This window comes from Anser brachyrhynchus (assembly GCF_964034855.1).
Source record: "Anser brachyrhynchus genome assembly, chromosome: 3".
In the NCBI taxonomy this organism is placed as follows: Eukaryota; Metazoa; Chordata; class Aves; order Anseriformes; family Anatidae; genus Anser; species Anser brachyrhynchus.
Window position 1 is genome coordinate 110336697 of NC_137696.1, and position 22135 is coordinate 110358831.

Here is a 22135-nt window from a genome sequence, read left to right on the forward strand (position 1 = left end):
CAAGGCAGTCACTTCCACGCTTAACTTAAACAAGTTCTTCAATTGAGTTAAATCCACTGATTCAATGGCCCGTGGCCCGCTCACAGCATCGTCAAACACAAGCACAGCCCTTAGCAGGAGCAATGCCTGTTTTATCGTAATATAGCTGCTCTGAAAATTTTCAAGATAGCATTTCATCTTAGAAATTCATTACAAAAAGATCCAACGCATGAAATGGCCTTGCTTTCCCAGAACTGTACTTTCACAAACAAAAAACATGGAAATTAAAATCACAGGTAGGATCTGTTTCATCAGAATATTAGCTACATTTCTGTGAGGCTGACAATCACCTTTTTACCATGTCAGGAATTATATGCATAATTCCTTTTAATGGGTGTTACAAATGTTCATCCCACACTGAAAAAAAGATCACAGTTGGTATGAGTAATAACTTTTTGTCTTGAACATAAACAGTTCCCCTCTAGCTCTGTACATCTCCTCCAACATCAATGTAACCACAGCTGTCAAGGGAGCCTCACCTCTTTCTATGTATATTTTAGCTTTAATTTTTTCCCATGCTTTCACTTAAAGGATTTTTTTTTTTTTAAAGGGGCATAAACCTGTTCTCCAATTTTGTGGGCAAATTCATTGCAATAACAGATCTCAGTGTTTAGACATGTGTAAACATTATTATTAGCGCACCAGAAATTAGAGACCTACATCAAGATCTGGGGGTTTGGTGGTGGTTCTTTTTTTTTTTTTTTTTTTTTTTTAATGAAGGTGAATTTCAGATCATCTTCTCCCTCATTCAAGGATCCCCAAGCACTTTACATAGTTAAATGAGTTCTTCTGGTCTCCTTTTGTAAAGGCAGTAATAGTCTCCTTCAACAGCTTCGGCAGGGCCTGCGGGGGACACGGTGCATGTACACGGCCAGGATGATTTGAGGACACTCAGTGAAGGGGCACTGTGGTGGCCCGGGGGTAGAGGAGCTTGTGTCCCCATTGGAAGTGCCCCATGTCCCCTCAAAGGTAAAGACCCCATATCTCTTCAGTGAAGTCCCCATGTCCCCTCAGAGGTAAAGTGTCCATACATGTCACCTCAGCGAAGCATGCCATGTCCCCTCAGCAGTGAATGCTCAATGTCCCCTAAGTGAAGCACCCTGTGTCCTCTCACAGGTGAAGCCCCCATGTCCCTTCTGAGGTGAAGCATTCTTACATACCACCTCAGAGAAGTGTGCTATGTCCCCTTGGAGGTGAAGTCCCCATATCGCCTCAGTGAAGCACGTTATGTCCCCTTGGAGGTGAAGCCTCTGTGTCCCCTCTGAGGTGAAGCAACCATACATATCACCTAAGTGAGGGCACCCTGTGTCCTCTCAGAGGTGAAGCGTCCATGTCCCTTAAGTGAAGCACCCTGTGTCCTCTCAGAGGTGAAGCCCCCATGTCCCCTCTGAGGTGAAGCATCCACACACATCACCTCAGTGACGCACCCCATGTCCCCACAGAGATGGAGCATCCATGTCCCCTCAGCGAGGAACCCCCCATGCCCCCTCAGAGTCCTTCTCTCCCCGGGGACCATGTGTGCTCCTCCACCCCCTCGGCGAGCCCTTCCATCACCCCCCTCAGAGCCCTCATCCCACCCCGGTGCGGGATGGCGGCGGGACGGGACACCGGGCGCTGGGGCAGGCGGGACGCCCTCAGACACCCGCCACCAGCCATGACCAACACCACCGAGCCACGGCGGGGGCCGTAACCCCGGAGCAGCCGCCCAGGAGGCTCCCGGACAAGCAGCGGGGCCGGAACGCAAGCACCAGGGCTGCCGTTTCCGAGCCGGGCCGCGGCGGGGCGGCTCGGCGCGGTTGCCATGGTGGGAGCCCCGGGGCGGCTCCGCGGCGGCTGCCGGCATGGACGAGGAGGAGGCGGTGCGGCTCCGGGAGCCGTGGGGGCGGCTGCTGCGCCTGGGGACGGAGCCCGAGCGCGGCGGCGGCGCTTCCCCGGCGGCCCTTCGGGGCCCGCGGGCGGCGGCTGCGGCGGGGGCGGGCGGAGGCGCCGCGGGGAACGGCAGCGCAGCCGGGGGCGGCGGGCGAGGCCCGGGCAGGGTCCCCCCGGGCCGGGCAGGGTCCCCCCGGGCCGGGCAGGGTCCCCTCAGCCCCGTTAGGGTCCCCTCAGCCCCGGCAGAGCCCCCGCAGGGAGCTGCCCGGCCCCAGCACACGCCGCAGCCCCCCCCGCTTTTCTCCTTTTTCTGAGAGTTTCCCTCTGTCCTCCTTCTCCCCCCATGTTCCCTTCTCTCCCCAGTTTCTCCTGGAAGTACCCCTTTCTCCTGGGCACATCACCCAGTCGTGCACGCTTTCTTCCACGCGGTTCTTCACAGTTCTGGAAGCTTAGTTTTACTTTCACCTCTCAGTGTCTGCTTTCTGTCTTATTTTATTCCCTTTTCGTTTCTGATAGGTGTTTTTTGTTTGTTTCTCGTGTCGTGCCCAGTGTCCTAGGTGTGAATTATTGTCCCCCTTATACTAAAATTCATGTGCACAAGTATCTTGCCAGCTTCTTCTTCAGTTACTTGCAGCTAACAGCAAATGCTGCGATTATGCGTTATCTACACGAGCTAAGATAAAGGGCACGTGTTTACTTGTCCATAAATCATTTCCAAAGCTCTGCAATAGCCGAGTAGTAGTCTTACTCGTTGTATCTGAATGCATGTGAAACTCTGTTTTTTTCCTTTTAGAGAGATTTCAACGAACGCTGTGCACAATGTTCAGAAGTAAACTGGGGTCTTACTGATGGAGGCAGATTTTATTGCAGAACTTGCCACAATGTTACTGAGGTAAAAACCTAAGCTGTTGACCTTCAAATAGGTTTATTTTGGTTGCTTTGTTTGTTTATTTATTTGTTTTATATAAGAAAATGTTTGTTTTTTCTCCTTGACATTAGAAGTTGAAGGCAGTATTGTGATTCTTCCTTTTTAATGCTTGACTGAACACTATTGCAAACGACTGTTACTTCAAGTCATAAAGTTTAAAACGAGCAAGTGTAAGACATGGTGTTGCTGTAGCTGTAGTGCTGCTATGGTGTCTGAGTGCCTTAAAAGTATTTCATGGATATTGCTGCACTTCAGTACAGTACTGGTGTAGGCAAACTCTGTTGCATGTCGCCTCTGTGTCCAGGATAGTCATTCTCTATTTTTGGTATTTCTGAATGAAAAATGTCTGTCTCTTTTTAGTTCAGGAAAATTGAACAAATTCCTCCATTTTGTTTTATGATGGAGCACCTGACGCAAGTTAGGCCTGGCCTTTTTCTTGCTAACACCTATTACTGTTTTGCAGAGAACTAGAGATGTTGTAAACACTGAAGTTATTTGTAATGCAAGAATACAGACAATCTCCAAAGGCTCAAGAAATCGGGGAAAGAGTGGTACGTATGTGCTTCTCTCTGTATTCTGCTTAAGAGTGAAAGTGTTGGGTCGGTTCAGTCAAGGTTCACCTAACACGTTGTCTTTGACAATGGCCAAAAATAGCTAGAAAAGACTAAGATCAGGAACATAGTACGTCCCCCAGATGCTGGCAGAACCTTCAGCAGCCCCAGCCTCAGTGAATTCCTGAGGCACAGGTGCCTCTGTGAAGCTGGTGGTGGATTTTTTGCATTGAGCAGAGCTGTGCGTTACTTACCACCACTTTGATTTGTGCAAGCCGATACTCACTGAAGATACACATGGCATTCATTCAGATGTGGTGGTCCCTTTGGTTCTTCCTTGTATGACTGTCAAAAAAGAGAAAAGTTGTCTCTCTTTGTAGGTGAGATGTGACAGTGCTCTGACTCCAAAGAATGTAAGTTCAGCTTGCGTTGAAGGAACTTGGCCCTGTGATCCACACAGAAACTGATGTGGATGAGATTTCATACAGTTACAATAGCTAGAGTAAAGTAGTTCAGCGTTACATCTTTCATCCCGAGTCACTTCTACACTTTTAATTTCATGACTGAGAAGTACACTAGTCATTGTATATGGTGATATGCTGTGTACGTTATGGCGAGGCTGCTGCTGTAGCTATGAACGTACGCTGTGAGTGCTGGGTAGTAGTTTTACTGTTGTGGTCACTTTCAAAGAGCAAAAATGCATTACAATGCTAAATGAAGTGTGGGGTTATTTTTATCTCTGATGGGCTAACCTATCTTCACTGTACTGTGGTGGCAGTAGATTACTGCGTTACGTTGAAAAGAACAATTGTGGGAAAGCGAAGGGAGGAGTGAAAAAGGGAGCAACCTTAATATCTCCACCTGTCTTTATCCTGTATTGCTCCTGAAGTCTGATTTGTGTGACATTTTGAGCTTTTTACTTCTCCTTTTGGGGTTGTCATTAGCTATCCCCCGTGCTTAAGAAAGAAATCCTTACCTGCATGCAGTCCCTTCTGCAAGTGCAGTTAAGTTACACTGTGACAGCTTATTTTCCTACTTCAGTAGGAGTAGCTGTATCTCTGGTTACCAGGTAAAGCTAATGTCATTAAAGCAGGGTAGAAACTTTGGGCAGATAACTTCTAGGATGGTGAGAGGCAAGGTGCGACTGGAAGGAACAAAAATGAAGAACAGGCGTGGAGGGAATAATGCAGAGGAAGTTAGGAAATGCAGAGAAATTTTCTAAGGCCAAAAGCCTGTAGAAGGGACTAGCAAATATGGAGAGGTAAGGGTGAAAAGTAAATATCATGCTGTCTGAGGAAACAATGAATAGTTTGGAACAGGCCCACTCCTTACAAAATTAATGTGTTGTTGGGATATGCTAGAAGCATTGAATAGCTGAGAAACTTTCGTTTAAGTTTGTATGATTCAGTGAGAGACAACGGTAAAGAACATGGTGATGCTGTGTTTTTCCCTGACTTACCACTGCAACATAATGTATTCCAGTTTTCTGCACTGGGAATGGGAAAGAAAAGATTGTATTAAATTTTTTTTAATGATAGGTTCTCAGCTATTTTAAAACTGGTCACTTGACAACTCTCCACTCGATTTCAAATGCCATATTAGAAATTATTGTGAAACATATTATTGCTGGGAAATGTGCAGAGAAATCACTTGTTCAGTAATGTTTCTTCTTTTTTAAGACTGAATAAATGGAAGGTAATGGAATATTCAGTGTAGCTGGTCTTTGCTCTTGGATCTGAGGTTACTTAATGGAGACATGTCTCTGTCCTGTCCTGGATCAGAATATTAAGTGGAAATAAGTGTGCATAAGTTGTTGTTTTTTGTTTATAACGGAAACAAAGCTTTTTTTTTTTTTTTTTAATTAGAGGAAGGCTGGGAATGGTATGTTTGCGAAGGCTTTCAGCTTGTACTCAAGAAACAAGCTGAAGCTTTGGAAGCACTAGGAGTGTGTCCACAAATGAAGGTACGTAAAGATCAGCGTAAGTTCTACATACTATGAGTGTGCAACCAGGGCTGTTTTTAAAAATACTGTAATTTTGCAAGTGACTCAAATAACCCCCTTTTTGAAGAACTACTGAGCACAAGTAAACAAACTTAATTTTCCTGGTAATTATAAAACATGATTTATAAATTGGAGGTAATGAAGTCAGAGCTGGAGTATTATTCAGATTCCTGAATTAGCAGTTATGCTCTGTTCTCTCAGAAATTAATGGTTTTCTAAACTTTGCACTACTCATTGTCCATTTTTATTTACCAGGATGAAATTCTGTGCAATTTTTGGAGGCGTTACCTCCAGAAGAGCCAACAGGCATATTGCGACAGACCAGCTGGTGAAGCTGTCAAAGCATTATCAGTAAGTGAAAAGCTCAGATCCCATGAAATGTGGGATTTTTTTTTTTAAAGAGCAGCAACATAAACCTTTGTTTAAGCTATATATCTAGCTCACATTAATCTCATGAAGAATATCTTCTAAATGGGGTACCACATGTCTATTTTTTTCCTCCACTTCAAGAAACAAATACTTCTGAATATGGAAAGTTGCTTATTTAAAAATATTTTTTTTTTGTCGTGGCATACGTTGCATGTAGATAGAGCAGAAATTATAATAAAAAATAAGTTATTCCAAAGTTACTTATTTCATCACACTTTACCTCTATAAATTGCCTACTTTCTGGTTATTGTAGCAGACTGGAATGTAATGGGATCACTAGAAATCTTTTTTATTTTGTCTTGAGCTGAGAAATATTTAAAAAATATTTTTGTAGGCTTTCCTTACACACTCATGATTCACAAAGCAAGTTAAATCCACGCTGTTCACATTTTAACGTAATTTGCTGTAGATCTTGCATCTGTTATGCTTTGTTTTGTTTATTCAGATTAAAACAGTAACTAATAGTAGATAATACTGAGACTTGTTTACAAAAACAGGTGTGTGATAGCAGTACAGACATGGACAGTGAACCAGAGAGACCTAGCCTCCTTCGCTTGTTATCTCTCTCTGAAAGCGATGGAGATCTACAGACAGATTGCAGCTTTGCCTCGTCAAGTGGCAAGGTCTCAGGTAGGAGCAATGACCTGAAGTATCTGGAAACTGTTTTTGTAGAGTTGTATATACATCCTCTGTGAAGTTGTGTAGATTGAATTGGAAGAACTTGTTGAGGTGTGGTTAGAAAGCGTAGTTTTCAGTCCTATTTGCCACTGGGGTACTTCATATTCTACCAGAAGCAGAAGACTTCTTATTATTTTATTTTATTTCCCCTTCCTACAAGGAGATGGCAGTTGAACAGGGCCTGGAAATGCAGGAGGAAGGTATTTTATAACCAGATTGCTCCATGCGTCCTGTTTGGGGTGGGGAAAAAAAGTGGTATTAATCTGCAAAGCTGGATGTTCACAAACACTGTGGTTCTAAAGAATAAGCACTTAAACTAACAGCAGAGTTGTCAGTCACAACTTTCAAGTTAAAAAATAAGAGTTGATTCTCATTTCTTTTTCTTCTAAATATTATGGTATTGTGGTTTTTGTTTGTTTGTTTTGTTTTTGTTTTCCCCTTTGTATTTGTTTATCTTTCTAATATTTTTCCTTTGTGTTTTTGGTATTTTTGTATTTTTTTTGTCTCTGCATTCTGTTTACTGCTTTCCGTATAGCCTCTTTTATCAAAATTCTTCTTGTAACATTGCGTCAGTTTCTTCTTTCTGCCCCCAAATCAACTTGAAAGCATTTACAGAATGATAAAGATTTGAATTTAAATGTTATAGAAAACTGGAGTCTTTGGTGCTGGGCAAGTGTAATGCCGGACAGTGCTGCAATGTCTGATACTGGAAATCCATTTCAAGGCATATTTGAAAAGTATTGCTTACACTAAACTTCTGATTCTTTGCCTTTTTTTTCTTTATTCTTTGTTTACGTTTTCCTTCTTTGTCTGTTTCAATGTTTATTCTTCCCATGTTATGTGGTCCTCTCGCCGTCCTATTTCTGTTCTTCTGTGGCATTGCCTGTCTACCCTGAGAAGAATGCAATCTTGTTCTTTCACATTTTTCTCTTTTTCATAAAGCCCAGAAATGATAATAGAATGAGAAACTTGATCTGCAGCAATTAGAAATGTTGAGAAACTTTAAAACTTCTGAATAGAAGTAGAGGTGGGGAAAAAGGGTGCAAAAAATGGTGACAAACTTTTGCCAATGTAATGCAAACACTTTTCATCCTATTGCACTAAAATGAGAAGATTTTTAGGTAAAGAATCTGTGTGTTCATGCACATTGCAGATCCTGAGTGTTAAACAAATACATATTGTGTGGATAGGAAAGAACTTAGTGAAAAAATTCTAGTGAAATACTCCATTGAATTTTCTTCCCTTTTTTGTGTCTAGAGAAACTTGTTTCTTCCTTAGTACTTGTGTCTCTTATTATTTACAATAATTTATAGAATAATTTAGAATAATATTTGGAATTTTAGTTTTGGAATAGCTACATAGCCTTAAGATAGGCCACAATTTAACATGCTGTTCTTGGTTGTTTCAGATTGAATTCACCTTTAAGTAGCCATGCCTGTTCCACTAAAAGCACTTGAAGTGGATAAGAGCTTAGTGACACTAAAAGTACATTTAGGAGAAATAAAACAATCATAGAAATCGTTTGTATATTGAAATTTAACACGAGAAATATTAGATATATTGTAGTCGACCAGAAATTATTATGAAGATTCAGAGGTTTCCTCTCCTGTGCTGTTTTTATTTTTTTATTGCCACAGATTCAACACTCTTTATTTCCTAAGAAGCTTCTCCAACATGCAAGTGGTTTTTTTTTTAAATTTATTTTTTTGTTATTTTTGTGTACAGATAATAGCAAATTCCACTGAGTATAGCGCTGAGATATTGCTAGGGAAGCCTATTAAACCCTTAAATTATTAGATGTGTGTAATTGTGTGCTGTCATGCCTTGCATAAGCTGCACGAAATAAAAGGAAATTGTGTGCCGTCATTAAGGCCACAAATATAATGAGGATTATTTTAAATTGAGTTGAATGTGAAATTAATAATGAAGCTTCAGTCACGAAGCTGCCTTTAAGCACATGTGTCCACGTAAAAGGTGAAACTGTTGACTAAAAGGATTAGCTGCTGCTCCTGCCTTTATTCTCTAGCGCACGTATGCACAGCAGACATCTCGGGATCCTCTAGTCTAGACCATTTCTTAGGCTGCATGAGGAGTGTCTGTGAGCTGGCTCTTTTAACTTGTTGCTGCCTCCCTGGTACTACCGACCAGCGTTTTAGGGGCCGGTAGGTGGCATCAAAGCCTAATTCTGGCTCAGAAATGCAATATTTGCAGCGTCTTCCTCTGTAGCAGTGGGCTCCACACCTGTATTTGCTGACCACTGACACCTCACAGGCCTGGCTGTCACCCACCAGCATAACCACGGAGCTGCCAAGTCCTCTGAAGTTTTAAATTTGGTTTTTTTTTTTTTTTTTTTAGGCTGCTTGCTGTGGCCCTGCAGCTTCCAGGTGGGGAGCTGGGGATCCAGCCTTCACTGTTCCTGCCTGAACAGGCGAACAGCGTGTGGGAAAACAGTGGGGAAAGCCTCCACAGAGGCTGGTGTTTTACGTTGGTGTGCTTTAAATACAAAACATTTTCATTTGTCCTGGCTGCTTCATGATGAAGCGTTTCTTTTTCTCTTCCTCCTTCCCTGAACTCCCAAGGTTTCGCTGCTGAAAAGGTTCCTAACTCAGAAGTCACTCCCCTAAATTAAATTTCTCATTGCTGCTTCTCATTTTTTAATGATTCATCTCAGTAGGGATGTAGGGAGGTTTGCTTGTTTTGTGGCTGCTTTTTTGTTTGTTTGTTTTAACCCTCTTTACCATTTGATGCATTTGTGTTCTAAAACTGTTTTTTTCATTTAATTTAGTGTTTCTAAAATAATACCTACTTTTCCACAGTTAGAGAATTTGTGGCAGATGGATACACACCGTAACTTCAGTAAAGTCTCTGCAGTGTAGACTGTTCTTGTTAAAGTTCTGACTTGACCACAAGTCACAACTAACTAACTTGAAGACTTTGAAGTGCTCAAGTCTAAAATTGTTTTAATCCCTATTTCCAAGGTACTGATTTAAGCACAGAGAATTTGCCCTCATTTTCCCACTGCTCCCTTATCTATCAAAGGGAAAATAGTATTCCCAGCTCATGACTACTGTTAGTTATATGCTGTATAGGAGTTAACAGCTTTCTAGAGCTCCAAGTTTAAGTGCAGCTCCCACTGAATGGTCTGGTTTTATGGGTACCAGCGTGAGGTTTGTCTCAGAATATGGTCCAATGTCTTCATAAACTGCTATTTCACTTGATTAAACAGGTTGTCCTCGCACATTATGGTAGATGAATAAATTAGTTAAGCTGTTTATTAGCAAAAATACCTAAACTACCAAGCTACTGCAAAGTAACGATTAGAAAAATGTTACTAGTTGCTGAACAATGGTCCTTGGACGCTCCCTAATCTTGTGTTCTGTATACCAAGATTGTGTGTATGTCATATTAATTACTTGTTTTTTCTTTTTTGTTTTTAACGTAAACCAAAGAATGTACCTCTATGTGCTCTGGATCGGTAGATGGTAGATTGTATTTAATGAAGAATCAAAAGGAGAAGCTGAGGATGTCGATGCCAATGACCCTTTCGATTTGTTACATGGCATTGCTCTGGCTGAGAGAACCGATGACGTTATCTGATCTCTTAAGGTATGAACGGTCTCCAGTGAAATATTTGTTGCTTTTATAAATAATATATATTTTTTTAATTAGAGCTTTACTATTGCCCTGTTGGTTGCTTGCTCAGTGATAGCGAGAAGTCCCCGACTAGTAGTTTCCTTATCCTTTCTCCAACGTAATTTGCGAAGCTGCTTTTTGAGAACATTCCTTTCCATTGCTTGCAGTGAATCTCAAAAAGCTATAAGGGTTTGGTGCTACAGAAGCTCTTTATCCTTCTCCTTTGAAATTTCTTAAGATTCGCTGGAGGTGTGTATGGTCACGTTTTTGCTATTTTTGCTGTTGTCAGCATGCCAGGAAATGAGTAGCTGTTCGCTAGGTCTTACGTCAGTGTCATCATACAAACAATGCCAGCAGTATACAGCGATCTGGAAGGTAGCTAGGCAGCTTCACGCGCTGGAGTGGGGACGCAGGAATTAATATAAGAAGTCCTTCTTTGTCTTTGTATCTTTTTATCTGTAATCATCAGAGTTCGTAATAATAGAGCTGTTAATATAGTAGATGTAAAATGTTCTAACAGCAGGGTTTGGTGCTAAATATGGGGATCATCAAAGTACTGCTGACAATGCAATTCCCTTCTACCCCCTACAACGTGGATATGAACACGCTCCTTATTTTCGTAAGGAATGAAAATTAATTTGTCAAGTATGTTCGTTGTTGTTGTTAGTGATAAGTACTTTAAATCAGGCCTAAATAGCTTACATTTAGGAGTTCTTGGAGTTGCCTTGGAAGACCTTTTTGTGTGCTGATGCTCCTTTTTAACAAGTGTCGAAATAGTGAATATTTTTAAAAAGATTGGGAGATTTTTTTTTAATCAAAATTTAAGGAGCAGGAAGATCAAGTAACTGTAAGTGGGCGATCCAAATTGCACTGGGGCAAGGTAGAGGAGAAACCTATTCAAGATTCATTCAAAATGTCAGGTTTCAGTTCTTTAATTTTGATTTTTTCAAATCTGTAACCTGTAGGCTAAAAGACAAGGTAACGTATATGGTGCACATAACTAGTATTGGTGCTGAAAGTCTGACTGATTTATCCCAGAGCCTTATCTTCCTTAATGGCCCCTGCCCCCCTGTACTGCTGACCCCCCTCCACTTTTCTAGCTTTGTACAAACTTTCTAAGAGTGAAGTACAAGAAGAACGCTCTTCTCTGAGTCTTTTTTAGAAAGGAGATGTTTCTGTGTCTTAAATGTAGTAGTTAATACTGGCTAAATTATTTCTATGTTAAACAATATCTAATCCTTTGATTTAACTTTAGGGGATGGCTGTTGCCTTCATCAGTGATAATCGCACAAACTGTTGCGTATTTGCATAGCTAGGTATGCTGTTGCATAAAAGATGCTTGTAAAATGTTCAGCAAAATGCCACAGTGTTCCGAATTCGAACTGCAATACAGAAGTAAATACTGAGTAGATTAAGAAATAGTAGAAATCAAAAGTGGCTTTCAATAAACAAGTTTATTACTGACTAGTATTTCCCTAAGGACATTCTGCAGGAGTCAGTACTACTGTAGCCTACTCTATATTTTTTTTATCGATGATTAGAAAATGAATACAAAAATGCTGTCTGATAATGCACGTATATGGCAAAAATCCAAGTAGTAAATTACAGTTACTAGGATGGAGCATACGATGCACAGTAATAAAGAATTATTGCTTAGCAAATCCTGTTCGGAGATAAAAATCAAATATCTATTCTTGGGTCCGTTCTTCCTACCTTGGAAACTTTCTGGAAAGCATGTGGGGTCATACTAGGCAAATACGTCCTCACAAGTTCCTGACTTAGTATGATACTGTCTTTTTTTTCCTTTCATTCCTTTGTTTTAAAGTAGAAAAAAAGGAAGGAAAAAAAAGGCAGTACTTGGGTGGACTGTTGATTGCATATTAATGGTGTATTGTTGTGTTTGGCGCATCAGAAGTTGGGGACTGCAGGAGAGATCCAAGCAACTGGTGCAGAACCTGGAGAAACATCCTTTGTACTGAGATCCTTCAGAGCTCAGCATAAGTGCTTGAAAGGATTTAAAGGAAATGTGTAAGCAGCAAAAATCTGGAAAAGGAGAGAAAAAAAAAACAGATATCAAATACAGCAGAGAGCTGTAATCAGCAATTAATAATTGGAAATTGAAATAAGATGATTTGAAAGAGAATGCATCACTTAATTTAGGTACAACGTATGGGTTTAATACTCTCATAAGTGCATGAATCTAGTGGGCAATGACTTTAAATGCACTGAACATGCGACTGAATTAAATGCAAAAAGTGATGCTTGAAAGAATGCCATTTGTATTGCAAAGTTTTACAATGATACGATACTTGTATAAGGCTGTAATTACATTATCATGCTTCCCTCCCTACCCTTAAGGTCTTTGTCTTTCACAAGTTTGATGAAGAAGGGGAAAGAATTCTCAACTGCATGAACTACCATAAGGCTCCTGTTTTCTCACTTCTGAATATTTAAGTTCAAAAAATCAGACAATGTTAACATTTTTGCATGCAGTAGGATACACAGATCAAAATAGCAACAGACCAGAGATGAAAACTATGCAGAGAAAAACATGAAAGATTCAGCACTGCCTTTTAAATCTTTATAGGCAAATTGTGTTATTTAAACCATCTGAATTACAGCAGTGCTTAAAAGTTCTGCCTTGTTTCGTCCTCAGTTTGGTTTTCTCCCCACCTTGAAGTCAGCTGACTCCCGCTCCTCCCTTGTGACACATGCTTAGGCACCATGCTAGGGCAATCTGCCAGTTTTTAAGGGATTTACGGCACCAAAAATACACTCCTCCTTGCTGCTTGACACACTTAACAGAAAAACACTACAATTACCTTCTCCGAAAGGCACATTTTGGTTTAAAAATAACATTTTAACAGCCTTCTCGTCTAGTCTGTAACAAATTAAATCCTTTTCCATTGCGAATAATCTCACAGTGCTCGATACGTGGTATTTTATTTATCTAAAGAATTAATAAAATTGTGGGTCTGTGGAAAAAAAGAAATCAGGATGCTAGACTTGGGGAGGCTGCGAAATAATGCCTTTCAAATGAGGTTATACCGAGCTACGCTGGCAAGACTAAACTTGTAATCAGTTTGTGGCATTGCTGTGTGGCTTTAACAGATGCATCATTTCCTCGTAGTATGCAGAGGACGTAGGATTTTCTTTCACACTTAGGCCTGACTAATGCATGCTGCTGCTGTAATTACAAGAGCACGGACTGCCTACTGTGTGTGTGCGCCATTCAGTTTTTCAAGCGCTTCACTGATACAACGTAGTCCTACAAGTGTTCGGATCGCCTGGCTGTGAAATGACAGGTTTGGAAGAAGAGCAGACAGTAGAAACTGTTCTCAAGTGCTATTCCAGATCTGGGCTTTTGGAGTACATTCTAACATCCTGAATCATCAGTACATTGTATTCATAACAGGGTATTTATGCTGTTTCATGTATTTTTAGAACATAAAAACTACTCTTTACCTGAGAGAAGAGCACTTTTTTTTTGCATAGAGACAGTAATTTCAGGCAAATTCAGGAAAGATGTCATTGTTTTTTACACAGTTGCAGTGCTTTGATATGATAAGTTAAATTTGGACCAGATGATCTTAGAGGTCTTTTCCAACCTAAATGATTCTCTGATTAAATTTTTAAACAAACAAAAAATACCCCACCATGTTTGTAGACATCACTTGTCCATTGCAAAGTAAGGATGTGCTTCTGGTAAATATTTCTGCCTTTTCTCTTGCCCTGGGTGCTAGCACTCACCCACCTTACGGTGTATTAGTTGAAAGGAGATCAGAAAACTAATTTCTGATTTTGCATGAGAAGGCTTCACTGGACATTTTAGTGCAGCGTAGTTTGCTGCACGGCTGTCCCTTTCCACCTCGTGCTGGCAATAACATTCGTGCAGTCAGCTGAGTCTGGAAGTCTATCTGGTTGAAATCAAACCCTGGAAAACAAAAGCCCAGTTTTCAATCTAATCCCCTGTCTGAGAAGTCACACAAGTGCTTTTGTCAGCAGGGAGGAGACAGGACCGTGATGCAGAGGACAGAAGGGAGGGTGGGATTTCCCATTTTGGAGGCAGCAAGCTGTTAGGGTGGTTCGCCTGCAATCATAACTGCACCACACCCGACGGCCTTGATTGTTTGTCCTCTTCCAGCTGCTGCTGTGCTGGCTCAGGAGGCTGCCGCTCTCAATTTCTTGGTGCTGCCTCTTCAGATCTGACAGCTAATTGTGTGATTGCTCCTTCCCAAGGGTCCATCAAAGCTTATGTTCCGCTGAGCCAGTAATGGGACGCTGTTGCTGAAAGGGAAAGGTCGTGCTTCCCCTCCCTGCTCCTGGCTTTGTGATGTGTCCCCTTCCCTCTGCCAGTTCTGGTACTTTTTGAAGCCACCCATGAGCCTTAGTTTGTTAGAAGGCAGGAAATACACACACAGCTTTTCTTTTTCTCGCAGTAGAGTTTCTTTTTCTTGCAGCAAAGTTTCTCTTTGCCTGTTGTTGTGAGTTAAATTTGTGGAAGAGGATGATAAGCAACAGGAGCACACGGCCAGACCAGGAGGAGAGAAGTACAGCTAGTTACACTGAGCTTTTGGGTTGTCTCAGTCCATTCTGTGAAGCCATGCCTCAGATTTCAGTTCTTCAACTCGTTGCTGCTGACCTTGACTAAAGTGAGCAAGGAGCTGTCCTGCAAGCTGCTCATCAGATCTGGCAGGGTGGTAGGGACGAGCAGCTGATGCTGGGTTTGATGACAACCCAGCAAACATGCGGACTAGCGCACGTTTCCCTTTGGGATGCAGAAGGTTTGTTTGCACAGGTTGTTTCAAAAAAAAAAATTAGCAAAATGTACATCGCACAATTTGATATAGAAAGGATCTTGTCCTATGACCCTTATCTTTTCATTTGAGACCAATATGCAGAGCTTTAAAGTAGGAAGTATTAGGCAGTGTGGTTGTTCAGATTGCTGTAGTTTTTCAGAACTCCTTATAAACGCTGGCTTTATTCTAACTGAGAAACAGCTTTGATTGAGAGGTGCTTATCATTTTAATATTGCTTTAAATTCATTTTTCTAATTCAATACTCAGTTAAAAATGCTTTAAAAAGGGGATTTAACCATAATCTTTTCTCACAGTAACTAGCCTTTAAATAGAATTTTAGTCAGTTTCCATGCACATACCCTGTGATACGTGGCAAGTGGTGATGGAGGTGCAGTGCTGGAGAAGGAGCGGTGAGTCTGTGCGCTGCAACAGGCTGAGGAGAGAGCTGAATCATCAGCGAAGACATTGTTCTGCCTCGTTCTTGTTTGTTGTTGTTGTGTTTTTTTTCTTCAGACGCATTTTGTTTGGCAGCAAGAGATTGCTGTGCTCTGCAGAACCTGGTCTGTCTGCCCATGGGTTGGGTCTGACTAGGGCTGAAGCCTTTAGGGACTGCCCTGCGCCAGGAGCAGGAGCAAAGCCCAGCTTGGCAAGCACCGGAGGAACCCACGAGGGGCTTGCAGAGTTTGTAGGCTAAGACACAGCTGGTCTGCCTGGCAAGATCAGAGGGATGTTGTGCAGAAGACACAGCAGGCAGGAGAGAAAATTGTTTTCGAAACTCTAATATTATTTAAAGAAAAGGATCTGGTCTGCTTGAAGTGTTAACTCATTCCGGTTTGAATTACGACTTGAACAAAATCGTTCTGGAGAGGAAAAGCCAGGAAGGCAGCTCTAACTCAGTCCTATGGGAGACCACTAACAGGCATCTGGCGTGAGGATAGTGCCTGTTCCTCTGCAAAGGTCCATGCTTCTCCAGTGCTTGCTTTGCCTAGTGTAAAAGCCCACTAAAATGTTGGATAAGAGCAGGGGTTTTGTATGCTGGTGGCTTTTTACTGGTAGCTGTTGTTAAGTCCCATCAGATAGATGTATTAAATAAGTAAAAATTAAAAAAAAAAAAAATCCAAAATATTGTTGTAAACTGTTTACCAAAGCCAGCTTTTAAAGAAAGATGAATTATTTCAGTGCAAATGCAAAATAAATGATTTTGTATTTTGTGAGTGTACAAAATAATTTCAATTCATACTAAAATAATACTTTTTCTTAATCAGACTACAGAAAGTAATTAACTGAGTTGCACTTCTGTGTACATGTGCGTAATTCTGCGACGTCCCTCTTACCATGTTTTGTCACTCTCACCTCCTCCAGCAGAAAGTGTTTAATCTCCAATTTGGAAAATTTACTTAAAGCCTTAGAATTTTGAAAGAAAGCTTCCATAACACTCGAAGGAGGCTTAAAGCAGTTTCAAAAATGCAGTAGCTGAAGCATGTGCAGAACAAACTTGTATGCAAGCGTGTTGATTGTCAGCTTATTGCCGTAACATTGTCATTTGTCAGTCATATCTGAGCTTGAACTTAAAGGCCTGTTAAATGATTGAACTGGTTTTCATACAGTGGAGCATTTAGGAGTGTGGGGCTTCAGATAGAATTGCTTAGGCAGCATAAAGATGATGTTACTTCAAATCAGAAATTGATTTGTGGATTAATTTTAGAATAAATGTGCTTTTGTCATACTAAATACTATTTTGATTTGGCCGTCTTTTTTTTTATGCAGGTTTGTTGTTGAAGGTCACATTCCATATTTGAACGTTTATCAGGATTTTCCAGAGAAGATGAAATTATATGGCCTTGATCTTAAGATCTTTTGTGTCGAGGTAATTTTTTCCTTAAAATTTTAGATTTAAAAAAAAAAAAAAGTTTTTTTTGGTGGCTTTTTTAGTTAAATGTACTAATAAATTGATGAAATCTATTCCTACTTTGTAGAGTTCATGTTTCACATTATTGGAGACTGTGCAGAAAGCAGTGCAATCAGTGACTCTGAGTGCTTTAATCTTTAGCCAGTCTTATTAGGCTGATTACCTAAGTTAAAACAAAATCAGTAAGTACTTACGGGGAAAAAGGTATTCAGAACTGCACTTGGAACATTCAGAAATAGGATTTGGTTTCATATCTAAGGGCAATATAATATCGTGTCTCTTTAACTTATTTATGTAAAATTAGAAGAATTATTTTTGCTCAGTATTGTTTAGATACCATCTTTTGTTCTGTTTCTTGCTGTACTGGTTGAAATATATCAAACCTAAAATCTGCATGAGGGGATTACTGACCTTCTGGAGTCTGCAAGGCGATAGACAGGCTTGAGTAAAATATAAATTGTCCCTTATTTAGGATTATTATGTATTCTGCTGATGGTTGCCCACTGGTATTTGTGTTCCAGAAGAAAAAAAAAAGTTAATTATGGATTTTTGAGGCGTGCAAATAAAAGCTTAGCTTTCAAGCACAGAAAGCAGCAATTCTGCTGACAGGAAAAGCTAGGTTTTCATCTGCTGGAAGGTGTTTGTAGCCAAGGTCCTCAGTGATGCTGCTGCTGTATGTATGTATGTTACTGTTCTCCAGCATGTAGCTTTATTCAACAGGTCAGGGGTTGTTCAGAAGCTAGTCTGTAGAATCTTTCTCTTAGACCTTTCCATAATAGAAAAGATTCATCAGGTTGAATTGTGGTTGTAAACCTTTTTTTTTTTTTTTTTTTTTTTAAATCTTACTTCTCAATCTCTCTGTCCTTCTTTGTCTCCATCCTTTAGAGATGTTATATAACCTCTCAAAATGGTTACATAGAACTTTGTTTTTAATTTCGTCTGGTCAAAGTACAAACAAACAAAAATCGTGATCCTACAAAATACAAGTGAAATGTTCAGACAAATTGTGACCCTAGAACTTGTACTACGTCTCAGAGTGGGAGATCTGATGTACAGAGAGAAGATGACAATTGCCCTTCAAAGACCTGCTGTTTATTTTTGGGATGGAGCTGTTTCCGGCCTGGTGTATCTGACGCCAGTCCTGCGGCTGATTTCATCAGTCCCTGTTAGCTTGCCTTCTCCCAGAACTGTAGGTTTGCAGTATTCTGCTGTCCCTCCATAGCGCCTCCACCGCTGGTTGTGTAATGGCTTGGCATGGAGCTGGACGTCACAACTTGAGACCCACAAGCTGGTCGATTTAATCTCATTTCACCTTTTGTATAGAAGAGGGTTCACACTCTGTCTGAAACATATGCATAACATATAAATATTTCAATTTTTTCACAAACTAGGGGGAAAAAAAAGTTAACTTCATTTGATTTTTGATTTAAAGATTCATCACGAATGATATTATCTAGTGTAATTTACTGTAAGTTAAATAGAACATTACATCCAATTTAAAAGCTGAATTGGTGGCCTGTGCATGACACAGAAAGTCTTCCTTGTCTCTGATATTTATAATTGCTTTCCCCCCGCCGTTTCCACCAGTACGAGTGGATATGCCTACTAATCAAGTCATCTCTTAACCTTTGTTTTCATTAAGAGGCATAAATTCTCTAAGCTTGATATCGTACAGTTTGTTTTCCAGCTACTGTAATGTTGCAGTGGATTTCTCTTTCTAGGAATATCTGCTCCCTACTCTACCTTAAATGCTCCTTTAGTAACGCATCCACGGGTTTGTTTAGGTTTAACATTTTTGACGATATCACTGAGCTAAGAATTGCAAAAACAAACAAAGCCAACAGTAACAAACCAAACAAAACCGACAACCTTCAATCTGTTCCCTACATCTCACGTTTCAGAACTGATCTTTCTGCTCGTTGCAGCACTGAGATCACCAGTAGCTTACTGCATCCAGTTTTGACATCTGAGTTTTGAGACGTTCAAGAGACAAGGTGATTGTCCCGGAGCAGTAAGTCGGATTGTGTAATACTCTGTTCTGCAAACACAGCCTGCATTCTTTTCTCCTTGGTGTTCTGTATATAATATTCTATAGGCAATTATCTTCAAAAAAACTTTTTATCAGATTGTGATCATTACCAACCAGGCAAGTCAAGGTGCTTTAATGTCATTATTTGTTTTGCTTCAAGTCTGGTGAATGTAAACTGCAGACATTTAAAAAAAATCTAGACACCTGACAAGACTATTCATTATGTCCTTTTATTCTCTTTTAACCAATTTTTACTGTTTGTGTCTTGTGCTAACTTGATGCAACACAAATTTTAATCAAGAAGAAAGTCGTACTAAGTATTATTTTATCAGTTAAGTGTAGATGAATCTGAACTTGATAAGGCTCACCTTACATATAGACACTCTCAGTGGCTTAAAAATCTTTTTTCAGTAACGATTTCCCAGATACCCAAAATATGCTGAACTTGTACAAGGTTGAAGTTATCGTAGCTTTAGAAAAAATAAATGCAACAAATACGACGAGGTGAGTCACATCTACTTTCTATCTGTGTAGTGGTGTGTGTATGTACACAAAACATTTTTTTAACCGTAGGTCATTCAGTATTATTATTTTGCATGCATGGAACGTGACTGGTCTCAGGCTTTCCAGCTGATGGATTTCAGTGCTATGTGTAATACAGGCATGGAGTCTCTATCACTGCGGGTTTTCTGCTGTCCTGCTTTCAATCTAGCAGTTGGAGAAGGTTAGAGGATGCAGCATCTGTCATACAAGGAGAAGTTGAGGGAGTTGGGATTTTTATCCCTGAGAAGAAGAGGCTCAGGGGTGTATAGTTGAGTGTGTGAACACCTGATCGGAAGGAGTGGGGATGGAGTGAGACTCTTCTCCGTGGTGCCCAGTGAAAGGACAAGACTCAATGGGCATTATCTGAAATACAGGAACTTCCATTTAAACATAAGATTTATGGTTTTTTTTTTTTTTTAGTGTAAGGGTGACTGAAAACTGGACCAGGCTGCCAAAGACCATTGTGGAGCCTGCATCTTTGGAGATGCTCAAAACCTGACTGGAGACGGTCCAGAGCAAGCTGCTGTAGTTGGCCTGGCCTTGAGCAGTGGCATTGGACTCGATCATCTCCAGAGGTCCCTTCTAACCTCCAGCATGCCATGGTTCTGGTGGTGCAGTATGCCTTGGGGTGGCAGAAGAGTCCTTCGTGATCTAGTAATGGAACAGCTAATAAGAAGGGCATAATTTGTCATTCTGTCCGTACTGAGCTTTATTTAAAATACCTGCTACAAAGGTTACTGGGTTTGGCATCCCTGTGTGTAGAGCTCTGGGTGTAATTGCCTCATTTAAAACAAAAAACAAAACAAAAAAAACGAGAGAGAGTGAAATGGAGCCTCTGCCTCTCCATATCTCCATATTATATTCATTGTGATGCATAACTGTGAGATAGATTTGCCAGGTCTAGCTGGAGATTAAACGCTTGAGAGGTAGTACTCAGGACAGATAACAGTACTTTACTGAAGAGCTTTGTGTAAAATGGGAAATGAGTTGTTTATCCATATTCCATATACGTGCATCTTTCCAAGGCTCGCCTTTGTACGCCTTCACTTGATTAGACATCCTATTTACCCCTTACTCTATTACAATCATCTGTATGTTACAAGTTAGCATCTGATAAATGGGTTTTGCCTCAATGTACGATTGGAGGGTTCATGGGGCTAACAGCGGCAGTAGCAGGAACCTCCTGCTTAATTAACAAATTCTGAGTTCCCAAAACAATAAAAGAAAAGCTAATATTTATCTTACGCTGCAAAACTGCGTTTTGGTAAAGCAGAGTCCATGTGCTCTTATCCCTGTGATAAAAACTTTCTTCTGCATCAAGAAAGAATACAATACTCATGTTTTTTGTTGTTGTTTTTTCTGTGCAGGAGATGAAGGTTTTTTCTTCCTATTTACAATTTGTTTCACTATACTAAATTGCTGCTGATCTTAAGGCATATGCCAATAATTAACACATCTTTGAGCAGTCATCTTTTCTCTTTTAGGTAGATACCGTCTTTGTTTCCTTCTTGTTGCAGAGAATATGTTTGTTTAAAAGCCTGCTAGTGTAAGACTTACAGCTGGTTTGTAAATTAGCAGTAGTATGTATGAAGTTGTGTGGCTAATTTGATTTCAGGTTGTTATCGATAGGATCTGTCCTCCAGTGCATCTCCGCACACATTCCTTCTTCCATTTCTGCTTGGAGTAGGGATACGTCCCAAAGATACACCCCCTCTATTTTGCTTTTAGGAGTTTAATCCGTATCCTTATATAAAACTGATCACAAGCATCTGTTTTCTCTTGAGCTAGCAACACCTTGTCCTTGCCGGAGGTCTGTTTTTCCTTACATTTCTGACTCAGGGTCTGCATACCATATTAACTTTTGTGTAATCCTTTTGTTTGTACCTTAAAGGTGCTTCTGCTTTGCTGTCTCAAGTTTACCTTTAGCTTTCATTTGTAAAAAATCATTAGTCTTTGGCGTATTTTACTCTTAACGCCTTGTAGATCTCGTGCATGCGTGCGTCCAGAAATAATTTTTGGTTTTGATTCTCATGTTCTTGACGCACACACAAACCTATAGGTAAGCAGGTCACTCCCATGGCTGTTGGGCAACTCGATTTACCAAAGTATTGGAGATAACAAACACGTCATTTTGGAGTATGTGCTGTGTGGAACAGGATAGGTGTAGTCTCATAAATATCTTTCAGATCCTGTTGTTCCGAAGAGCTCCTGGAATGGTCTTCGCTCTAGATGCGCAAGTAGCTGGACTTGGCGGGGGGCCAGACGCGTGACCTCAGTGAGGTTCCCTGCCTTCAATCTCTCCGCCACCATTATAATAACTCCTTTCTTCCTAACCCTAGTAAGAAAAACTCCTTTTTTTCTTCTTTTTTTTTTTTTTCTGAGGGGTGGGGTGCTAGGAGAACATCGAGCTCAGTGGGTGTTTGATGAGTTCTGCTCAGAGTTGCCCACCCTTGAAGATGGAAGGAATAGGCGGTTACCTCATTCCCCTTCCTACCGGTTCTGCCCTGGAGTGTGGTGATGGAATGGCTTCCCTGTGAGAGCCTTTCTCTTCCCGGCCCCCGAGACTGAGGTAGCTGCACGATTCTGTCTGCTGGAAACCTTTCCTGAGGGGGCCATGGAATACTTTGCTGTTTACAGGATGGTGTTGATACACCTTGCAGTCTAGGAACCTCTATCTTTAAATTAGTTCCTTTTTTTTTGATTTAGGATTTAATTTTGTTCTTATG

At 40.7% G+C, this 22135-nt stretch overlaps 1 protein-coding gene across 3 annotated transcripts in view; it reads left to right on the plus strand.

Annotated features, from left to right (window-relative positions):
* Positions 1-1593: 1593 nt before the first annotated feature.
* The window catches only part of TAF1B (TATA-box binding protein associated factor, RNA polymerase I subunit B), a 55548-nt gene continuing 35006 nt past the window's right edge, over positions 1594-22135 (plus strand). The window contains exons 1-8 of one of the 3 annotated variants that reach the window (XM_080585480.1): positions 1594-1898; positions 2702-2800; positions 3300-3387; positions 5253-5350; positions 5645-5740; positions 6316-6448; positions 9946-10102; positions 16696-16795. In XM_080585480.1, coding sequence (XP_080441606.1) covers positions 1881-1898; positions 2702-2800; positions 3300-3387; positions 5253-5350; positions 5645-5740; positions 6316-6448; positions 9946-10102; positions 16696-16795 — 789 coding nt within the window. In that variant the 5' untranslated portion in view covers positions 1594-1880. Of the gene's footprint in view, positions 1899-1946; positions 2598-2701; positions 2801-3299; positions 3388-5252; positions 5351-5644; positions 5741-6315; positions 6449-9945; positions 10103-16695; positions 16796-22135 lie in introns of those variants that run through there. The other 2 variants (XM_080585479.1, XM_080585481.1) reach the window with 2 other exon arrangements.